General features: G+C 30.9%; 1 protein-coding gene across 6 annotated transcripts in view; it reads left to right on the forward strand.

The window, feature by feature from the left end:
* The window catches only part of LOC123268561 (protein dead ringer), a 73,867-nt gene that overhangs the window by 49,704 nt on the left and 2,168 nt on the right, over nucleotides 1-21,995 (forward strand). For all 6 annotated transcript variants that reach the window (XM_044733740.1, XM_044733734.1, XM_044733736.1 and 3 more), the window contains 3 exons: nucleotides 6,334-6,406; nucleotides 19,499-19,682; nucleotides 21,420-21,739. In XM_044733740.1, the coding sequence (XP_044589675.1) occupies nucleotides 6,334-6,406; nucleotides 19,499-19,682; nucleotides 21,420-21,739 (577 nt within the window). The remainder of the gene's footprint in view (nucleotides 1-6,333; nucleotides 6,407-19,498; nucleotides 19,683-21,419; nucleotides 21,740-21,995) is intronic.

Consider the following 21,995-nt stretch of genomic DNA (forward strand, 5'->3'; position numbering starts at 1 on the left):
AAGAAAATTTTTTTTTTATCAGTCAAAATGTTCTAACAATAAAACCGGTAAAGGATATAACAAGTTATAAATTCTCACATACTAAAAATGAATATTAAAAAAAGAGTTGTTAAATTAATTTTTAAAAATATTATCCCGCATGAATAATTAATTAAAATTTATTTTGCACAGGGGGAAAAATTGTGAGGACTGAAATAAAAAATAAAAGAGCAATAAATAAATAATCAATATGTAGAGTAGTTATAGTATATAAATCGATATGATAGCCGGGGCGTTAACAAGCAATCGGTTTAATTAATTGAGAATTTGATTTATACAACTGCGGGAAATAATTCGGTAGCTTGGAGTTGCAATTTGATTTTAGTCCTTGATATGATACACGATTTCCAGGTACGATAAACGCGAATTTATAATAATAATAAATTAAAAATATAGAGAGGACATATAAAGGCTCGGAGGACGGGGGATAAACCTGATACTGATACGAAAGTGGAGCTCGCGGGCTAAAAAATAATAAATAATATATATATATATATATATATATATATATATATATATATATATATATATATATTGCAATACACTTATTAATCAAGCTGAGATCAATTAACTTCTTGACAGAGATAGGGCGCTGGTATCAACCGGAGGTGGCGCTGATCCTGCGCGAAAACTGGTCGTCGGGTATCTCCCACGTCGGCGCGGATCAAATGGTCTCAAGGTTCGATTATAATAAATCAAGGCATAAATAATGCCGGGACGAATGCTCGAGTGGGGTAATATGCAGGCAATCTAATGTTTTATTTCTCCGGTTATTATATTATATCGAGTTAATACACAATAACAACAACAACACCAATCTTCCGAGGATAATATCATGCAACAAAGACTCAGACTCAGACTCAGATAACCTCCTTTTTACTTCTCGCTGAAACTCTCATCGCTTAACAAGTATTAATGTTCCTTGCCTCGGGATTTCAAACATTTATTCATTATTTATATTTTAAATGGCTGTATAATGTCAATTTTTATAATCATAAGTGATTTTCACTTTATCAGAATTTAATTTATTTATTTATTTATGGTAAAATTCAGGATTTAAAAAACTAAAACAATTATTGTATTAATTACATGACACTGAAGTTGAAAGACATTAGAAATTTTTTTAGAATTTTTTAGCAATGAAATGATTACGAAAAAAATTTAATAAAAAATTGCACTTGTGAAAATTATAAAAAATGAAAATTGTTAGAAGCATTTTTTTATTGTTATTGATTTGTTACAAAAATTAAAAAAATTGAGAGTTGTCAGCAGCTATCAGTATCATTTAATTACTCTAAAAAAATTATATGATAAATTAACAATCACTGAAAAATTTTATTACCAAGAAATAAATTTTTTTATTCAAGAAATAAAATATTACAAAATAATTACTTGCAACCTTTGCTGGACCTCAATCAGTAAAATGATTGATTAATCATTTTATATATAAAAAAAAATAATTTTTTTCTTATTTTAATCTTTATCCTGAATTAAATCCCAGAGAATTTTTTGTTAAAAAAAAAATTAACAATTAATGCCAGCTAAAAATTGTTAAGTAAATTTATTAATGAATAAATAAGACTTAGGATGTTTGATTACTCAAAAAAGAAAGTAAGAAATGAAATGCTTAAAATGTAAAGGATTTGATTGCTATAAAAGTTTAATAGGTTAAAACATTTAGGGATAAAAATGCCGATTATCAAAAAATATGGACTTACTAATTGAATTATTATAATATTATACAAAATGTATTACAAAGTATACTGAAAACGAATATATAGCCTATAAAAATTGAGGATATTTTCAATTTATGTGACATCTTGATATTGTGAAATATATATTGGAATTATAGTTTTATAGTTTTAAAAATCTAGGCGTGTATGCAGGTCCAACAAGCAAATAAAATAAATACTAATATTATTTAGTAAAGAACAAAGTTGAGATTTAAGATTTAAGATTTGTGGATCACGACTACATATTACAGTCACGAAGAATTGACGTTGATTCTTATGAGATTATTGGGCGGTCGACATAAAACGTATTTAGGTGCGATTTAATATTTCCAGCTAGGAGCATAAAATTTCAGCAGTTCTATTGGAAATAATCGACAGAGAGAGTAACCTTGCGTGGGGCGATGAGATTTTATTTTATGCTTCTTTTTTTTTTTTTTTTTATTTATTTTTTCCTTTTTACGTTTTATTTGTAATGGCTCCAAAGCATCTGGCCAAGAGTCAGGTTAAACACTCTAAAATTTCTGTCCTTACACTCATTATATTTTTTCTCAAGGCTCCGGTCGTATTGAGTAAACTTCAGCAAAATAAATTTTTAAATTAACGTCTCCGGTGCAATAAACACCAGCAAAAAAATTAAATAATACAAACATTACTTTTTTGCAAGTTAACAATTACATCGATCCGGCATAATCACAATCGTAAGAATTGATTGCATTCCTATATTATACAGGACTACTACTACTACTACTCAGTAGTTTATATAAAAACTCTCTTCGAATAAATTCGCAACTTTTCTTATTTATTTCTTGGGACATAATACTCCTCTTATTTCCACGAAGACTAAAACACAATTACTATAACGCAAAGCCATAATTATCGGTATCCCTCACGATTGACCAGATAATTATATCCCCGAGGAATTCGCTCAAGCGCTAAATCTCAGATTACATGAAAAATGTCATCATTGTCTTTCCATTATTCTAGATAATCATAACCATAACAATAATAATAATAATAATAATAATAACTGGCAACCTGCACTCACTATGTGACTGCCGAGAATTGCGAACTGTAATAAATAAAATTTTGCTTAATTATATAATGACTTTTGTTAAATTGCACTGTATTTTCTTAAATATTGACATTTTCAAATATATAAGCTCATCCCGATGTTATACTCATCAAGAGCTTTTATTTGAGTACCCACATGCATTTTTAATATATTTTTCATATATACATATATGTAATATATATAAATATATAAAATATATGAAAAATTGATGTGGGTACTCAAATGAAAGGTCTCGATGAGTGTAATGTCGGGGTGAGCTTATATCTTTAAAAATGTCAATAGATAAAAATGACATTGTATCCTGTCAACTAATGATATTTTAAAAATATAAGCTCATCCTGATGTTATACTCATCAAGAGCTTTCATTTGAGTACCCACATGCATTTTTAATATATTTTTCATATATACATATATGTAATATATATATATATATATATATATATATATATATATATATATACATATATGTAATATATATAAATATATAAAATATATGAAAAATTGATGTGGGTACTCAAATGAAAGGTCTCGATGAGTGTAATGTCGGGGTGAGCTTATATCTTTAAAAATGTCAATAATTCACAAGATACAAGGTCATTTCTTAATTATTGACATTTTTAAAGATATAAGCTCATCCCGATGATATACTCATCAAGAGCTTTTATTTGAGTACCCACATGCATTTTTATATATTTTTCATATATACATATATATAAATATATAAAATATAGGAAAAATTGATGTGGGTATTAAAATGAAAGGTCTTGATGAGTGTAACATCGGGATGAGCTTATATCTTTAAAAATATCAATAGTTCACGAGATACAAGGTCATTTTTTAATTATGTATTTAGAAATAGAGCATTTTCGAATGCAGCCTAAATACTTATACTAAATTAACTATTGGTAAAAAATTATTAATAAATAAATAAAATAAAATTTTCAATAATAATAATAATTCTATTAATTGTCAATAGTTCATTGAACTATTACTTAACAATTGAACAATTCAGCGACCTCCCTCTTATCTTTTAATTTAGTCTGTAAATAATTCAGCATTATCGATTTTGTTCCTCGTCGCTTTTTATTACAGTTATTTAAAATTTTTTATATTTTACAACACAAGATACGAATATTATGGAGATTTTGACGCACGTCCCAGTGCCAGCAATAGAGCACTTATTGTAATAATTGTAATTGGTCTGTGCTATCTTCAATGCTTATGCTCGGAAACGAGTATAAAAAATAACAACAATAATGGTAGTCAGTAGCCGTAGAGTGTGGTATATTATATAGTTGTGTGAGGTATTATGGCCGCGCAAACTCGCGATCTTGATATCCCCACCGGGTCTTGCCGGTAAGCATATAAACCGAGGAATAGAGAGTCATTCGCTGCAAACCGAGCGATTACATGAGTATATGTATATAAAATATATAATAATGTATAAAAACAAACGGAGGGTCGGAAGCGAAAGAGCCTGCCTACCGATCATTTTCCTGCTCGCTGGCTACCATCTCTTCCAGCGATCGCTAATTTTTCTCGCTGTTTAATTATTTTTTTTATGTCTCAATTTTAATTGTTGTTGAAATTTTAATTACACTCATAAAACTTTGTCAAAAAAATTTATCTTTTAAATTTATTTTAATTTAAAAATAAATTGTAAATCACGAATAGGAACAAAAGTTAAGGATAATTTGCAAATACACGTTTTTGTACAACCGTTAGCTGGTAACTGATAACTGGTCTTTATCTAGTCACTGAGTGTGTATTAAAAAAATTAACGGTCTAGTGAGGGTGCTCATGAACTCTCTTTACTGTCTTGTGCTTCTACTCACAGTACAAATTATAACAATCCTTATTTGAATCTAACAATTAACTGTAATTATGCTAGAAATGACAATTGTGCGCTCTAAACAACAAAAGTCGGTTAAAAATTAGCGCTTTTGTCCAAAATAATTATTTTTTAGGATTAAAAAAAAATTTTTCTTTTTTGTGGAAGTAATTGTTAAATAAATTGAATAAAAAAAAGAGAAAAATGGGCCTGATCTCGGAATCTCCAGGTCAAAGTCTTTATTTACTCTCTCTGGAAGGTGATTTCCATTTCTGAGGGGCTTTTTCCTCCGGTCTGACGGTTGGCTGTAGATCAATCAATATGCCTGTTTTTTCCCTTTCGCCCCCGCGCAACTCGGCTCCTAACGAGCTGCTCATCCTTCGTTTATATTCCGCGGGCTCTGAAAGACCGTACCGATAATGCGAGTAGAACAGACAAAAAAGCACCAGCAACAACAAAAAGCATAATGTGTACAACAAAATGGCCCTCTGAGCAAGCGTGTTGCGGGTTCGCCTTTCGAGGGTGGGAAACATCGGTACGGGGGCGTTACCGAGAAAAAACACTCGGATAGGAATAAATGAACAGGCGATCAAGATCCTGCCACCCAGATCATTTCTCAGGCCCTCGTTCCGTTCCTCTCCTATCTATCCTTGCGTACATATATTAATGTGTGTTAGCATGCTAACCCGGTGCCTCCTCCCCCTCAGCCAGAACCCGAGCCGCGGTTGATTACTCGGATCATCTAATAATTATTAATCTACGATGATGTCTAGCTCCGATCAATCCTCAGTCCTCAATCTTAATCTTAATATCGAAAGATTTTATTTTACATTTTATACTCTACTATATACATATATATGTACCACATTAATCAAAAAGAAAGGCATGCCTATTTTATTATTAATCACAGTCAACGATGAAACCCATTATTAAAATACTACACTGTCGGTAAAAAAATAAAATTATAATTTGAAATTTTTATTTCAATGTAACATTTATATTTGATGTTTAATGTTGTGTGATTTATTTTAAATAAAATTCTAAGGGTTGTTATTAAAATAAAACCTCATTTTTCTGGAGCTCGGAAATTAATGAGGGGGTTGAATTACGCAATGAAATTATTTATTAAGTGTAATAAATAATAATTAATAATACAACAAATATGATAATACAGAGCCTGAAGGGCTGGAGCTTGATGAGCCGACAGGGGATTTGTGAGTAAAGGTGATATGAGGTGAATACATCAGGATACGGTGTACAGTAGGTTTGGGGCTCTGGTATATGTTACATGTATGTGTTATAACGCGAGATGGGTTAAACGGAATCATTAATAATCGGAGTTAACTAATCTGTCTGTCGCTACGAGCATACTTGTTTCACTCCTGTTTTTATTACACACCCCAATATAACGTTTTACTTCTGCCCAATTGCCATCTATTACTTGCCATTTGTAATATCACTCACTCACTCACAGTTTGTTTTATTTTATTCTCGGTTCTTTATTGGATCTGATATCGTATCGGGTTTATTTTGTTATTGATTGATATTGAAATATAATGTTCTGTGGTTTAGATGGTAATTTCTTTTTTCAAATAACTGTTTTTAATTATCCTGTTGTTTTAATTTATATTTTTTATTTTTTTTTTTTTTCTTACAGTTGTACGAAATTAATGACGACCCAAAGCGCAAAGAATTCCTTGATGATCTCTTCTCCTTCATGCAAAAACGTGGTAAGTTATTTTTTTTGGTTTAATTAATTTATTTTTTCTTTTTTAATAGAATTATAAATAATAATTTACTTAATGTACTTGAAAGTATTAACGATCTCATACGTGAGCCCGTCAACCAGAGCGTATTCGTCGTGAAACGACGTAGTGATAAATTGCATCTTCTTGGCACCATTTTACACGTGATAGTCAGAACCACGCGACGTACTTAACGTCTTTGGACCCGAGCCCGGGAATCTCTTGAATAAAACAAATTAATTTAAATATTTCAATTATAAATACTTAGATGCACACACTCGTACTTTAAAATTGCCAATGCAAACACAGATCGCGATTATTTGAGCAAATACTATAAATTTTTTTTTTAAATATCAAGTTTTTATTTTTAATTGATGATGGGTGTAGTTAAGTGACTGTAATTATAGTAATGGATTTGCAATTAAATTTATTTTATTTTATTTAATGATATGGAGGAAGTTTGAATAAATTCTCACACACACGTGTTAATTCTAAGTGAACCCGCATTAATTTATTTCCGGAACACGTGAATATTATTTCAACGGTTTTTTTTTTCTTATAACATGTTACGTTTATTATATTTAAATTTAAATAATCCATATTATTAAGGGAATAAGCAAATTTTGCGGCCAGTGTATTTTAAATGATAAAATGGGTTTTTGTGATATATAATTAAGAAATGACCTTGTATCTCGTAAACTATTGACATTTTTAAAGATATAAGCTCATTCCGATGTTACACTCATCGAGACCTTTCATTTGAGTACCCACATCAATTTTTCATATATTTATATATATTATATATATGTATATATGAAAAATATATCAAAAATGCATGTGGGTACTCAAATGAAAGCTCTTGATGAGAGTAACATCGGGATGAGTTTATATCTTTAAAAAAGTCAATAATCAAGAAAGTACAGTGCAATTTAACAAATATCTTGTGAATTATTGACAATTTTAAAGATATAAGCTCACTCTGACATTACACTTATCGAGAACTTTCATTTGAGTACCCACATCAATTTTTCATATATTTATATATATTATATATATGTATATATGAAAAATATATCAAAAATGCATGTGGGTACTCAAATGAAAGCTCTTGATGAGAGTAACATCGGGATGAGTTTATATCTTTAAAAAAGTCAATAATCAAGAAAGTACAGTGCAATTTAACAAATATCTTGTGAATTATTGACAATTTTAAAGATATAAGCTCACTCTGACATTACACTTATCGAGAACTTTCATTTGAGTACCCACATCAATTTTTCATATATTTATATATATTATATATATGTATATATGAAAAATATATCAAAAATGTCTGTGGGTACTCAAATGAAAGCTCTTGATGAGTATAACATCGGGATGATCTTATATCTTTAAAAACGCCAATAGTTAAAAAATTACCGTGCAATTTAACAAAAGTCATTAATTAATAAAGCAAATAGTGACTTCAAGGTTGCTAGTAACAATATTAATTGATTGATTGGATATTTAAATACTTAAATAAAAAATAATTAACTTTGAATATTAAAATTAAAAAACGCAGTAATAATAATATTTAAAAATAGTCAAACGTGTAAATAAAAAAAAAGAAAGATAAAACTTGTAAATTAATTCTTTGACGATTCTCGCGCTAACCGGAAACGTTTGAACCTCTAATTATAAACATAGAGACGCGTCCATCAATCAACTGCCTGAGATGGCTCCTTTTTCTTCATCGTATTCATTTGTCGGGCATAGCAATCGCACCATACCATACCACTCGAAACTAGAAACTCAAACCGAGCCTCTAACACATAACATCAGAGACAGAAATTCTATTATTGTCTTTTCTCAATTTCAATAATTATCAGTTTAGTCAGTTTATAGTTGATTAATCTGATTATTAAACGGAATAAAAGAATAATAATAACAATTTCCGGGATTATTAATCATCTTGAGTTATTTATCAAAGAATATAATTAAATAATAAATTATTGCATAACGTGATAAATCCCGGAGTAACAATCGGACATAAATATCGTTGCGTAATTTAATATAAAACTCCCTTCTACTCTTAAAAATTGTAATAATAAGATTTATATTAATAATGATAATAAAAAAATGTGACATTTAAACTCATAGCTGTCGCATATACCTTGGAAAGTCGTAAGAGACCTCTCAAGCTCTGCGAGCAGTGGTTACCCCCCTGCGGGCTCCATTATTGTGCCGACATCTACGGCCCACGCACAATAATTTAACACAAATGGTTATACAATCCATCCCTACACTACAGATATAATATTATATTATATTATATGAATACCAAGCGAGGATATAACTGTTTAAATCGACATGCAATCTATAAGAAATCATTTATCACCCCCGCGCCTCTCATCACCTATTATAAAATCGCTAATTTCTATTTACCTTTTTTTTCATCGCCCCGATGGTTAATAAAACCTTATATAAAGACAAATTGCCAATAACATTATTGAGTCTTTCCATTTTGATCAACTAATCCATCAAATTTTTTAAAAAAATTTTTGTAAACATTAAATAAAAAAAAATTAAATTGATTAAAAAGCTAAAAAAAATTTTTTTTATTAAAAAATTTAAAGTTAAATTTTCTTGAATTTTTTTTTAATCAAATTAATTTTGTTTTAATATTTTAAAAATTAATTAAATTGATTAAAAAACTAGAAAAATTTTTTTTTATTATTTTAAACATTAATTAAAAAAAATTAAATTGATTAAAAAGCTAGAAAAAAATTTTTTATAAAACGATTTAAAGTTAAATTTTCTTAAAGAATTTCTTTTAAATCAAATTAATTTTTTTTTCAATGAATGAAAAGTTAAAAATATAATTAAATAGAGTTATAATTGGCAGGAAACCCGATTTAATTACTAGCAAATAAAAATAAAAGACGTGTGATTTCGCACAACAATATTTTAACAGACGAGATCGTATAAATCTCTCAACACTTAATATGTAAATTTCTAATACGCAGACACTAATATTATTACTTTGGTCGTTTTATTATTTTTATTTTATTATTTGGTTGTTAACATATAAAATATATATATATATATATATATATATATTTTTTATTCCCTTTCGCCCTTTCTTCTTTACCACCGATACGAGGCATACTAATATAAAACATTTCATTTATTTCTTTATGATATTTTATATTTATTTTGCTTTTTATTTACCCATCGGCGAACGAGTTTTGATGCTGGATGTAACTCACACTTGTTTCGCGGAGGCTACCCGCGAGAGCCGCGAGTGCCATTCCCAACTGATGCGTCATCATTCTTTCAGTTAATAAAAATCGTCATGTACTCACTGGCAAATTACTTTTTTTACAACTCCTCACAATAATAATAACAATAACAATAACAGTAACTAATAAAGTACGTGATATTTTAGACACCGGACACCGGGACTGACATAATCCTCCAAGTCTGATCCGGTGCATCCTCGCCCGGTGTAATTTAATTATAAATCTCGCGACAAATTATTTTGTTAAATTTTTAGCAGTTATTATTTTAAATTTTCAGCCCGATCGTCACGCGTAACATGAACACGTGTTCGGTACAAACATTTTTTCGCTACACACTTGTGAACACGAGAGTGCAACGCGCGTGATGTCTATGTACACAATAATAATGTGTATAATAAGTGTAACGAACTCGACTCCATTGGTATCCTGTTTGGTTGATATATATACATCATACATGTGTACCTTTTTTTCTCACATTACTTTTACAATTATTATTTCACTATTTCTTTTTTTTTTAATTAACTTAAATAATATATTTAATTACTCTCAAGCGGTGCTTTGATTTTTTTCTCTGTTATTAAATCTATTTGCTTGATAATTTTTTATAATTAATAATTTTTTTTTGAAGTCAAGTAAATGAAATTATTTTACCGGAAATAAAATTTTATTTAAAAAGTATTTTTTAATAGAATTTTATTTTGTTAAAAATTTATAAATTCTTAAAGCAAAAAAAATTTTTTTACACGAAAAAAACTTAATTTAACTTGAAATAATTTTTTTTTTTATGAAAATAATTTTTTTCTTTACTCAAAAATTGATTTAAGTTGAAAAGAATAATTTAAAATATATTTATAAATGAATGACGGTGGAAAATTATAAAATTATACAACAAAAGACTGGAAATTGAATAAAAAAATGAATACTATATTGAATATTTTGATTTGAAAGCACGTAGCACTATAATACACAATGCAAATAAGAATGTATATTGAACGGGATATCGGTATTAAGTTCCGAGGTTAATTTAATTTCGCAACGAGAAATATAATCTACATACACAAATAAGTAGCAACAATATTGCGAAAATAGTTTCCGCAAGAGTTTGATACCCCAGAAAAAGTAATAACAAAAAAGAAAAGACAGTTTATTTATTAACCACACGGTTTATTACTTTTTATAATAATTATCAGCTATAAAATTATACTACGCGTAATTTTACCCGAAGAAATTCCATAATTCAACTCCGCTCGGTAAGTTATTGCTAAATTAGCATATAAATTCCGATAAATAATAATGTTTATATTTATATTGCCCAACTAAACACTAAACGTAGCGCTGAATAATTTAATACGTCGAATTTGAAATGTTGAATAAAGGAAAATAATATAATAGCATTGCTTTGTTATAACTCGGTATAGTTTAAATATAGTCAACAAATAATGAAAACTGACGCTAAGAGAGTAATGAGTTATGGGATAGTGATGTAAGAAGCCGTAAAATAAATCTTGACAGCTGTTGTAGTGAGCAGTCTAGGATAAATATGTCTCTGGTGATGTCTTTCGTCCTTAAATAGTTACTCTTAATTCTATTAATAAAATACAGGTGAAAATTTATTTTAGAAAGTTTTATACTCAACAGAGTTTTTTATCGATCATTTTCATTTATTGAGACTTTATTTAGCTTCAATAAATACAACAATTAATATTGATCAAAATAAAATTAAAAAAATTGGCTAATTAAATTCAATGTAAGATTATTTTTTTCAAAATTATTCAAATGATTGATAAATAAAATATAGAACTTAAATTTAAAAATTCGCGGTCAAAATTTAAAACTCAAATCTCCCGGACAGAAAATAAAATGAAGAGCAATAAATCCCGATCGTTATAAGTAAGTCGTTGTAGGACATAATAAAAATTGCCGACAAAAATCTAAAATATAAACTCTGCAGAATAAGAAGGTATATAATATATCTGAATATATAAATGAAATGAAATACTTAAAGTATGGGTGCGTAGTAGATGGGCGGATTTTGGTCACAGAGTCATTGTACATGACGGATGTCTTTGACGGATCGGTCATAAACCTTGGGGTCTTTTCTCGGAACCGGGGAAAGCGAATTCATATTTTTATTTGTATTTTGCTGCTGCAGGCTCAATGAGATTCTGAGGAATAAAATGAATGTATAGATGTATATTAAAAGAAGCACAGTACAGTATACAGTATACAGGGACCTTAGACTGTCGTGTTAAATTCTGGCGGATCGCTGTGGACCCAAAGAAGGCCCACCCGCTGACTGCGGGCCTTAAATCGGGATTATGTCAGGATTACGGATACACTACACACCAGATTGGTCTCCGAGCCTCCTCCAGACTCACCAATACTTGTGTGAACATCTTTCAATCAGATAAAGCATAATGCAAGCTCGTTTCACTTTCTAATACAACCATTAACCAAGTCCAAATACTTAACACCAAAATGAGGAAGCTCTGGACTGTCAGTGCCTCCATCTCTCTCCAGTTTGGTGTCATTATTTTCTCCTTTGTCCAGCTCTCACACTATTAAATCCCTAGCGGCGTTTTTGTACGATTGTTTCTCAAATCTCCGGCTTTTTAAGGATTTAAAACGCACAAAAGTGTAATTTAGACGAATTTTAAGGTTTGTCAGCTCAAATTTCCTTTCTCAAAAAATTGGTGCACAGAGTTTGATAAATTCGCACACGTACAACAAGCCAAACAGAGAGAGAAAAATAAATGTTGTTTATCGAGAAAAGCATTTAAACTCAGTGACGTTTGCACATTCTAGACAACCTGACGCCTTGTTACACCCTCGTGATCATTCGTTACACATCACTGACGTAATTGTCGAATTCTTGGTTCGGTTTAATATATAACTCCACTTGTATGTATACATTTCTGGCATACAAATGCTTGCCTCCATATATCAAAGGCTCTAATAATAATTTATTTATATAAATAAATTATTTTGTGTTTGATGTTTTGTTCTACAAGGTACTCCAGTTTGTCTGTTGGATCAATTTTTTTTTTCACGCATTAATTTATTTTTATTTAATCATTAAACTGAGGACAAAGTATATTTTTATTAGAAAAAAATTTTTTTTAATAAAAAAATGGCCAATTTGAATTAAATAAAAATTATTTTGATGATAATAAAGACAAACATTGAAATTTTTTTCTTAACAAATTAATAAATTAAAATAATTCTTTTTAAAATATTTAGAATTAAAAATTATTAAAGTTATTACAACGTCAATTTGTCACTAGCCAGTCAGGTGAATTAAAAAAAAAAAAATAATAAATGATACTTGGACAATTACACGGTATCAAGTAGCGAAGGGTCAGGATAGGAATGAAGGCGCCAGGTCTTTTCATGCTCGAGCCAACAAGAGAATGTGGATGTAGATAGGGATGTAGAATCAAGACCGAGGGTATTTTATTCACCCCAAAGAATAGAATCTATAGTATAGCACTTGTTGCTACAAATAATCCTCAACTCCATTGAGAAGATCACTCCGATTACCGATTGCTTATCTGATTCACAGACCCGGATGACGATCAAAACAATAATTACGAATTACGATTAGGGAGCGAATAAAAAATCGAGGATAAAATCGGCGGGATGGGTGCGGTTATAATTCCTTGTCTTTTTAAATTTAAAGATTCATCCGTCGACCTGGGTGGGCCTGTGTGATGTGCGTATATACCACATAACTTTATACACTTTTATACATACTCAAATGATATGTTTGGATGTGTAGAGCCGAGTATATTCTTCAGTATAATGGAAAAACATGGCGCAGTATGAGTACAAGTGAAGCCGCGACTCCCAACCGCGAAGAGGAGGACAATAAAATCTTCAAATAATATCCCGAGTAATAAAGTTAAACACGTGTGTGCGAAATTTAACAGACTGAGAGTCAGAGTTTAGTCGACGGGCATTATATTACGATTATTATATTGCGATTATTGCTCTCGGTGTCTTTGACGGATATTTTAACGACTGAATTGACAACTTTTTTGGTATTGGGTAGATGAAAGGACTCCTCAAATTCAAACGCTCCTTTTATTATTATTATTATTCAAAATTTTATTTCACTAACTTATTAATAATTTTATGCCTTAATAATAATAATAAATTTTTTCAAATTGCGTTATTATTATTATGTGACTGTCGTGAACCATAAATAAATAAAATTTTACTGTCTTAACTGTTGAGGTTTTTAAAGATATAAGCTCATCCCGATGTTACACTTATCAAGACCTTTCATTTGAGTTCCCACATCAATTTTTCATATATATATATGAAAAATATATGAAAAATGCATGTGGGTACTCAAATGAAAGGTTTTGATGAGTGTAACATCAAGATAAGCTTATATCTTTAAAAATGTCAATATTTCACAAGATACAAAGTAATTTCTTAATTATTTATATTTTTAAAAATATAAGCACATCCCGATGTTACACTCATCAAGTGCTTTCATTTGATTACCCACATGCATTTTTGATATATTTTTCATATATACATATATATAATATATATAAATATATGAAAAATTGATGTGGGTACTCAAATGAAAGGTCTTAATGAATGTAACATCGGGATGAGCTTATATCTTTAAAAATATCAATAGTTCACGAGATACAAGGTCATTTCTTAATTATGTATCGAGAAATAGAGCATTTTCAAATGCAGCCTTAGACTTATCATGAAAAGGCACTACTCTAAGTCAAGACTTTTCTAACGATACCAAATTTAACCATAAAAACCCATTTTATCACATAAATACACTGACCACAAAATTTCGTTTATTCTCTTAATAAGATAAATTATTATTATTATTATTATTATTTAAATTGGCGTAATTTTTGATTTATTTTATTTTTCGTGTTCTAAATCCTCTTGAACGAGTTTATAATTCGTCTTAACTTGTAAAATGACGCTTACAAGCATCTGTAATGAAATCACTTTACTAGCGCTTAAACATATGTGTAAGTGCATGTATTTGCAGCAGATCCACTCGAGTGGAGCTTGCCAACAACTACACCGCTTTGATGTGACACAAATAGCCAATTATCTCGCAGTTTTAATCACTAAATCCAATGAAACAGTTAAAAAATTAGCATTTTCGGAAAAAAATAAGACGTGTCACGTGTTAACGCATTGTGTAGAGAAGCGAAGGTGGCGTGTCTCAGCGGGTAGGAAGAGCTTCATACACTAGTATTATATATTATACATATTATATATTGTGTAAGTAAAAGCGGTGGCGGGTCTTGTTGAGCGTGTTCGAGATCGAGAATAAAGTCAGCAAAGGATCCGTGAATGGTATGGGCGTCCTTTAGAGAAGTGTATAGTGGCACGAGTCACGCGGACACTCCTCTATATATCTTCTATACATTAGAAGTTTGTGAGAGTGTGTAAAACCAGTACGCCGGGGACTTTTCAACCAAGTCATCCAACTGAGAAGAAAACTACCTGTGCTGCTGTTTAGCTGTCATGTGACGTGTGTGGCACATGTCGTCGCTGCACGCGGAACTTAACTTCTATTTGAAATCCTGACATTTTTGATGACAACTACTTCCTTTTTTATCTTTATTAGATTTTATTATTTTAATTATTTTATAATTAATTTTTTTATCGGTCTAAATTTTTTTTTGATCATTTTTTAGTAAAAATAATTTTAAAAAATCTTTTTGTTATCTAAAAAAAAAATAAATTAACATTTTTTTCTATCTAAAAGTCAATTTAATCTTCACCATATGAATAAAATTTTTTTTTAATTATTTAAATGATATTTTAAAGAGCTATTGCGGTCTAAAAATATCAAAAAACAATCTCCAAAAAATCGTAGCGTTAAAAAAATAATTTAATTAGAACGCTGACATAATTTTTCCACCACAAACTTCAAATAAAGCAAATTTTATTATTCTAGAGCCCTGTGAGAGCCAACAAACTTGCAAATGTGTGAAATAAAACTTAAATACGTTGTCTCCTCGTTGGCGTTACCCTGAACGAATCACGAGTGACAGTAAACTGGCGACACGCAATAAATTATCACGAAATTTCCGCGAAATCCTAACGAGATTATAAAGCAGTTTGTAGTGGTATTATACTCTTAAAAGTTAGTAACATTTAAAGGCTCCTTTCTGGTACTCTCACCTATAAATTAAATACATTGTATTCAAGCGAGTTAATATCCATCCCCAGCCCTTTAAAATAAATCCCCGAGATGCAGATCTATTTATAATAACGGTTGCGTCTCGCGATACAGCCGGCAAGGCAGTAAATGTCGTGTGTATTTCATACAGAAGAGCCAACAACTCCACCCTCAACTCCTCGATCCTCGCTGGCAATTCTCGCAATGCCAATTTCACATCACATCTTTTGCTTCACTGATAATACTCAACACACAGTCTACAAAGTTTAAACCTTGGGCCTTGCAACAACCAACTGAACAACCTACAACCTTAAGAGTAACTGCGAGACAGCCGCTCGTCATCATCAACATTTATTTTTATTATTTTACAAATATATTTCATCTCCGACAATAAAAACACCCCGCAATAACCGACAATAAAACATCAATTACTCAAATCCTTCCATTTAATTATAATTATAATTATAATTGTAATATTAAACTCGTTATTTATTGAGACAACCACCAAATTTATTTTTCTCCGTTTCTTTGTTGCAAAAAAAAATCAAACAGCTAGACATTGTATTATTATCATTATTATTATTATTATTATTATTATCATTATCATTATATCGAAGGATATAGATCCATCCTATCCGTCTTCGATAGATTTTTTCAGGGTCGTCACGCGAGATTCCGCGAAAAGTCATTTCGCACTCCCCAAACTCAAATTCTTTAGCACTCTTTCTCTTATATATTAAATATAAATATAAATATACCGCGATTTTAAACTCGTATTATATCCGTGGGTTAATAAAGGCCTCATCCATATAACCCTACACTAAACTATAGCATATTATACTATATACTCCACTCAGTATCTCTAGTGAACCTGATCGTTATTAGATTGGACACTCCTTTCTCCTCGAGCCATCACAATAACCCATAAAATGCAACATTTTGTTTCGTATACCAATTACCCATCGGCCAACTTGCCTCGCCTTCATTCGCCGTCAATTTATCCACGCTTCCACACACGACCGGCTCGATCGAAGACTTCCAGCCCCAGAATTGCCCGATCCGCTCTACCGCTTGCGAGAAGCGCCGCGCCGGCGACATCTAGCAGAGACTTTCTGAACTAAATGGTCAACCTGGCATTTATGATAAAAATTGAAGCCTTTAGACCGCGATTCATTTTACGAGCTGACTCTTGCTCTTATTTTTAACGTTGTGGCTTTTTCTTCATCCTCCAAAGGACTTATTACATATATTACATATTGTGTGCCGATTCAAAAAGACATCCAGAGGAAATAAAATCCGGCAGCGAGACAAACTCATTTGCGGGCACAGATTTCGATCCAGTCTCTCTGTCTTCAGTTACTCTGCTCATACTTATGCCGGTTTAATATTGCACTGCCGGAGCAAAGCCGAGCGGGATAAAGAGCGAAACGTACCCACAGCGGGACACTGATGGTGGTGGTGGTGGTGGTGGTCATTATAAAAATAACTGCTGATTGGACGCCCTACCAAGAAAAGTCGTAATCGTATCCTCGATGTTAATGTTTCTGTTCCTCTCGAGCGTTTGAGGGACACGAGTCTTTATTCCCTCCCTCAACTTTCTTTTGTATTACTGATTACTGTTCCGCAATATCTCTGGCTTCAGACAATGCCCTTCCTTTAATTACTTTTTTCTCTTACCTTCCTCTCCTTTTATTCCAGACTATTTTTAAGTCCATTCTTTTGATTGCTAAGGAGGTTCCGGTAAATTATTTCATTTTTTCTTCAATTTTTTTTTTTAATTCTAACAAAATACTTATCTTACAAAATTTTACGCCAATTTTAAATAAAAAAATTATTTTTAAGAATTTTTTATCTTTAATCTAACGGAAAAATTATTAAAAACAATTTTTTTTATCTAAAAATCAAGGTAAAATAATATTTTTCCATAAAATGAAATTTTCACCACTAAAAAAGTAAATTCAGATTAAACTATTTCAGTGCACTGTACTAGCAAGTGTTTATTTTATTTTAACACACAACCAAGTCAGCAGTTCGTAAAAAGCCCTTGTACAATCAGTATTCGAATCACGTTGTTCGCCATAAAAGCTTCTCGCAACAGCTACGGCTATTATATTGACGACCGCGGCGTTCAAACGTCTATACACTTGAGGTATACACAATATATAAACCAACCTACGTACTCAAAGAGAATATTTATATTCATATTCATACCCCAGATGAAAATATCTTAAAAACACAAAACAAAGCCCAGACTACATTACAGCCTTTATTAATAATAATTTTCTCCAAAATTATTTTCATTCTCTCGATTAAAAATAAATCAAATTATACAGAGATATAATTTAATTTCCACACTGAAGAAAAAAAAAATTAACTTGAATCAAGACGAAAAATTCTCGAATCAAGTAAAATTTCTTAGTTTAAGAATTTTTCAACTCAAACCAAGAAGATGAAATTCTTCAAAATTATTTACTTGATTCAAGTTGTAAATTTTTTTTTCTGTGCACTATTCACCATGAAAGTAACGCTTCAACAGCCATCCTACTTTACATAATAACAGAAACTGACGGTGTATATCTTCATCGTCATTACAATTATTACAGTAATGATATGTACTTTTTTCTTAGATGTACTTTTAACTCAGGATCGTTTGCTGGAGGTTAAAAGTCTTAAGTTCGCGTTATGCAATGATACTATGTATGCAAAAGGGGGTGAGAATCCGTGTACGATTCCGGTTTGGAGATACACGATTTAAAAATAAATATATTATTACAAACATTGGCAGTTACATACATTGTATCAAAAAGTATCGAGTTTGTTCGCCATTTTGTGAGCGAGCATCGTTTTTTATTGTTGCATTTAGTGTATAACCACTAAACTGGTTGCCAGGGCGCGTATATCAACAATAATTGCAGGGCCAATAATAAAGCCGGAGGGGCCAAGTCTCGATAGCCCCAAATTGCCGGTTCCCCTTCTTTTCCTCTAACAACACTTTTGTACTTATTATTATTATTATGTTATTTCTTCTTTCCACAAGACCAACTTGCAATGTGTTTTGTTGTTACTTTCTCTGTCGCTCTTTACAACTCGAGATGGTGGATCAAGGATTATCGGGCTCCCAGGGAACTAAACGCTGAACGACATGGCGTCGGCCCTTTGGAGCCTTTGGAGCCTTTGGAGCCTTTGGAGCCTCCATGCTGCTCGCGGATAAACGGACTGTTCACGGATAGAGAGAGAATTTAATATAACGGGGTTAAACAATGTGTATAGTAGTTTCATATACATATTTATGTACAACAATATTGTCGGAAGGACTTTATTGGTGTACCTTTTAAATCGTTTGCAAGCTCATAAAACTATACGTTCCTCGCGTGATAGTCGCAAATTTGTTATTACTCTTGTTAACGCTCTGGTTCTTTAAAGCCGGGCAAACTCGTTAAATTTTAAAACTTTCCTATCTACCACGTGTCTATTCAGTTTAATATATTAATATATTCATTTATGTTTGTATTGATTTTATCTTAATCGAGTTATTATATTTTATTTTTATCTATGAGATTTAAATTATTATGTTGGCTTACAATCAGTATTGATAATGATTTTTTTTTTGTTTTACAGGAACTCCAATCAATCGATTACCTATTATGGCAAAGTCTGTTCTTGACCTGTACGAACTATATAATTTAGTGATTGCCCGAGGTGGTTTAGTAGACGTAATAAACAAAAAATTATGGCAAGAAATTATAAAAGGCTTACACCTGCCCTCGAGTATTACTTCTGCTGCGTTCACTTTACGTACACAGTAAGTATTTAGATTTTAGATTAATATAATTTTTTTTATCTGAAATAAATTGATAATTTTTATTTTTAATAATTAAATTATAAATTTTTATTAAAAAAAAAATTTTTAATGATAATAAATTAAATACTTTTTTTTAATAAAAAATTAAAATTCTATTCTTTATAATTAAACGTAAAATTAATACTTATGATAAAATATGTAAATTGAAGTTTAACAAAGACATCAAAGGCAGAGTTGAGAATTCAATAGAGCGTAGAGCAAAAAGAACGGCGTTTAAAGAGTTAATGTCTCGATCCCGAGATAATTGATACGAGAGTGTCACGAGAAGCATATTAGTACTAGTACATAATATAACACTATAGTGGTGTGCTAGTAGTTTTGCGATGTTATATCTCATATCCCGCGGACGTCTCGTTGCTCGAATGATGGATGTACCACCGTCCCGACAGAATGTCGGACGTCACATACAAAGCGTCGCCGAGTTATTTTCATATGTGGAAACCCCATCCTGGCCTATCTCTTCGCTATATACGCGCTCGTATATTGCCCTCAACCTCATATCAACGCGGTGAATAATACAACTCAAGTGAACCTCCGTACACTAGTTAATAAACTTTTTTTTTAAGCTTATTTTTGTTCATCCCCGTTACTGTCATGATTTTGCGGATTTCAATCCCTGTTTCATATATTTAGAACCGTCATTCTGTCATCTGGTTGTCTTTCATGAGATTTTAATCTTAATCTATCACATATTTATATATTAATTATTTTTTTATTATAATGTCAAGTTCTAGAATTTAAAAAAAAGTATTAGTTTTATTTTATTAATTTAATCACAAATTTTTACTCTGAAATAATAATAATAATAACTTAATTTTGGAGCAAAAAATTATTAAAAAATTATAATATAATGTTTAAATAATGATGATGATGATAATAATAATAATAATAATACCAGTAGCAAAAGAAAAAGGCTCTGTATCTCTTAATAACGATGACACAATTCCAAGTATCGAGTTTGTTTATCCAAAAATAATAAAATACAAAATTAACGATCAAGTTAAAGTTTTAAATGTTTGATATACAAAATATTTAATGTTGATTCAAACCCGTTTCTTCTGATTCTTTTGTAGCAAGCGGTTAAAATGTTTATTATTGTTTCCTTGAGTCCAAGTGTAAAAGTGCAAGAAGTAAGAAGTATGATCCAGCCGCCAACTAAACTCACTATATTTTAAAAAAACTTACATAATACCCAAAAAACCTTTTAAATATACAGTATAATTTAAATATTATTAAAACTCTTAGATCTGAGATCTTGCGACTAAACTTATCTCTAATCTCGACATTATAATACATATATTCTCAAACAATTCAAAAGCCTTTATATATTATAAATAGAATTATTGGGTTAATTTTCTTGACAATAAATAAAAGATTAAATTTTTTTCCTACGAGGCAAGATAGACACGTGCTGTAAAAGGTTTTTGCTTTGGGTTTACTAGTTTATCCCTAAGCCTCATACTCAGTCTGCCAGACAATCGTAAAAAACGAAACGATCCTCACGCGAATTATAGGCTGCGGTTGCTTCAATTTATATATCTATATATATAAATATAATCGATACAAAAAAAGAAACATGCTCGTAAATTTTTAAATTTGAATTTAATATTTGGAGGATAATTATTTAAAAATAAAATAAAATAAGTTTTCAGTTATGAAATAAAATGTAATTTTCAGGTACATGAAATATTTATACCCGTACGAGTGCGAGAAGCGACGACTATCGACACCAGCGGAGTTGCAGGCGGCGATAGACGGGAATAGACGGGAAGGACGTCGCAGCAGTTACGGAGCCTACGGAGGAGGTAGTGGTGATAACATGATATCACGCACCCCGAGCACACCTGGTTCATTGGCACTGCATGCACAAATGTCACCGCTATCTTTAGTATCTGCGTTGGGGCAGCACCACGGGGCTCAGGCGATCGCTAACGGCAGCACAGCACACACACCTCTGCCATACCATCCTCATCATCCCCAACATCAGCAAGCCGCCGGTAATTAATTCCATTTGCACCACACTAACTTTCCCTCTATTCTCTAATAGCTTCTTCGTCTCCTTTTTTCATTCACTTTATTATTTATATCATTAATTATCGCTATGTATTTAACTAAAACTCCAGTTTATTTTAAATCCGGCGCTTGAGTCTTTGCCCTCCCCGGAGATGATCCGAGCCGAGCTGTAATTGATTGTACGATACGCCAAGAGGCAGGCGTTAACGGATGACTCGCGCTAACGAGCATTCCTCAACT

The sequence above is a fragment of the Cotesia glomerata genome, linkage group LG7 (assembly GCF_020080835.1).
Source record: "Cotesia glomerata isolate CgM1 linkage group LG7, MPM_Cglom_v2.3, whole genome shotgun sequence".
Classification (NCBI taxonomy): Eukaryota; Metazoa; Arthropoda; class Insecta; order Hymenoptera; family Braconidae; genus Cotesia; species Cotesia glomerata.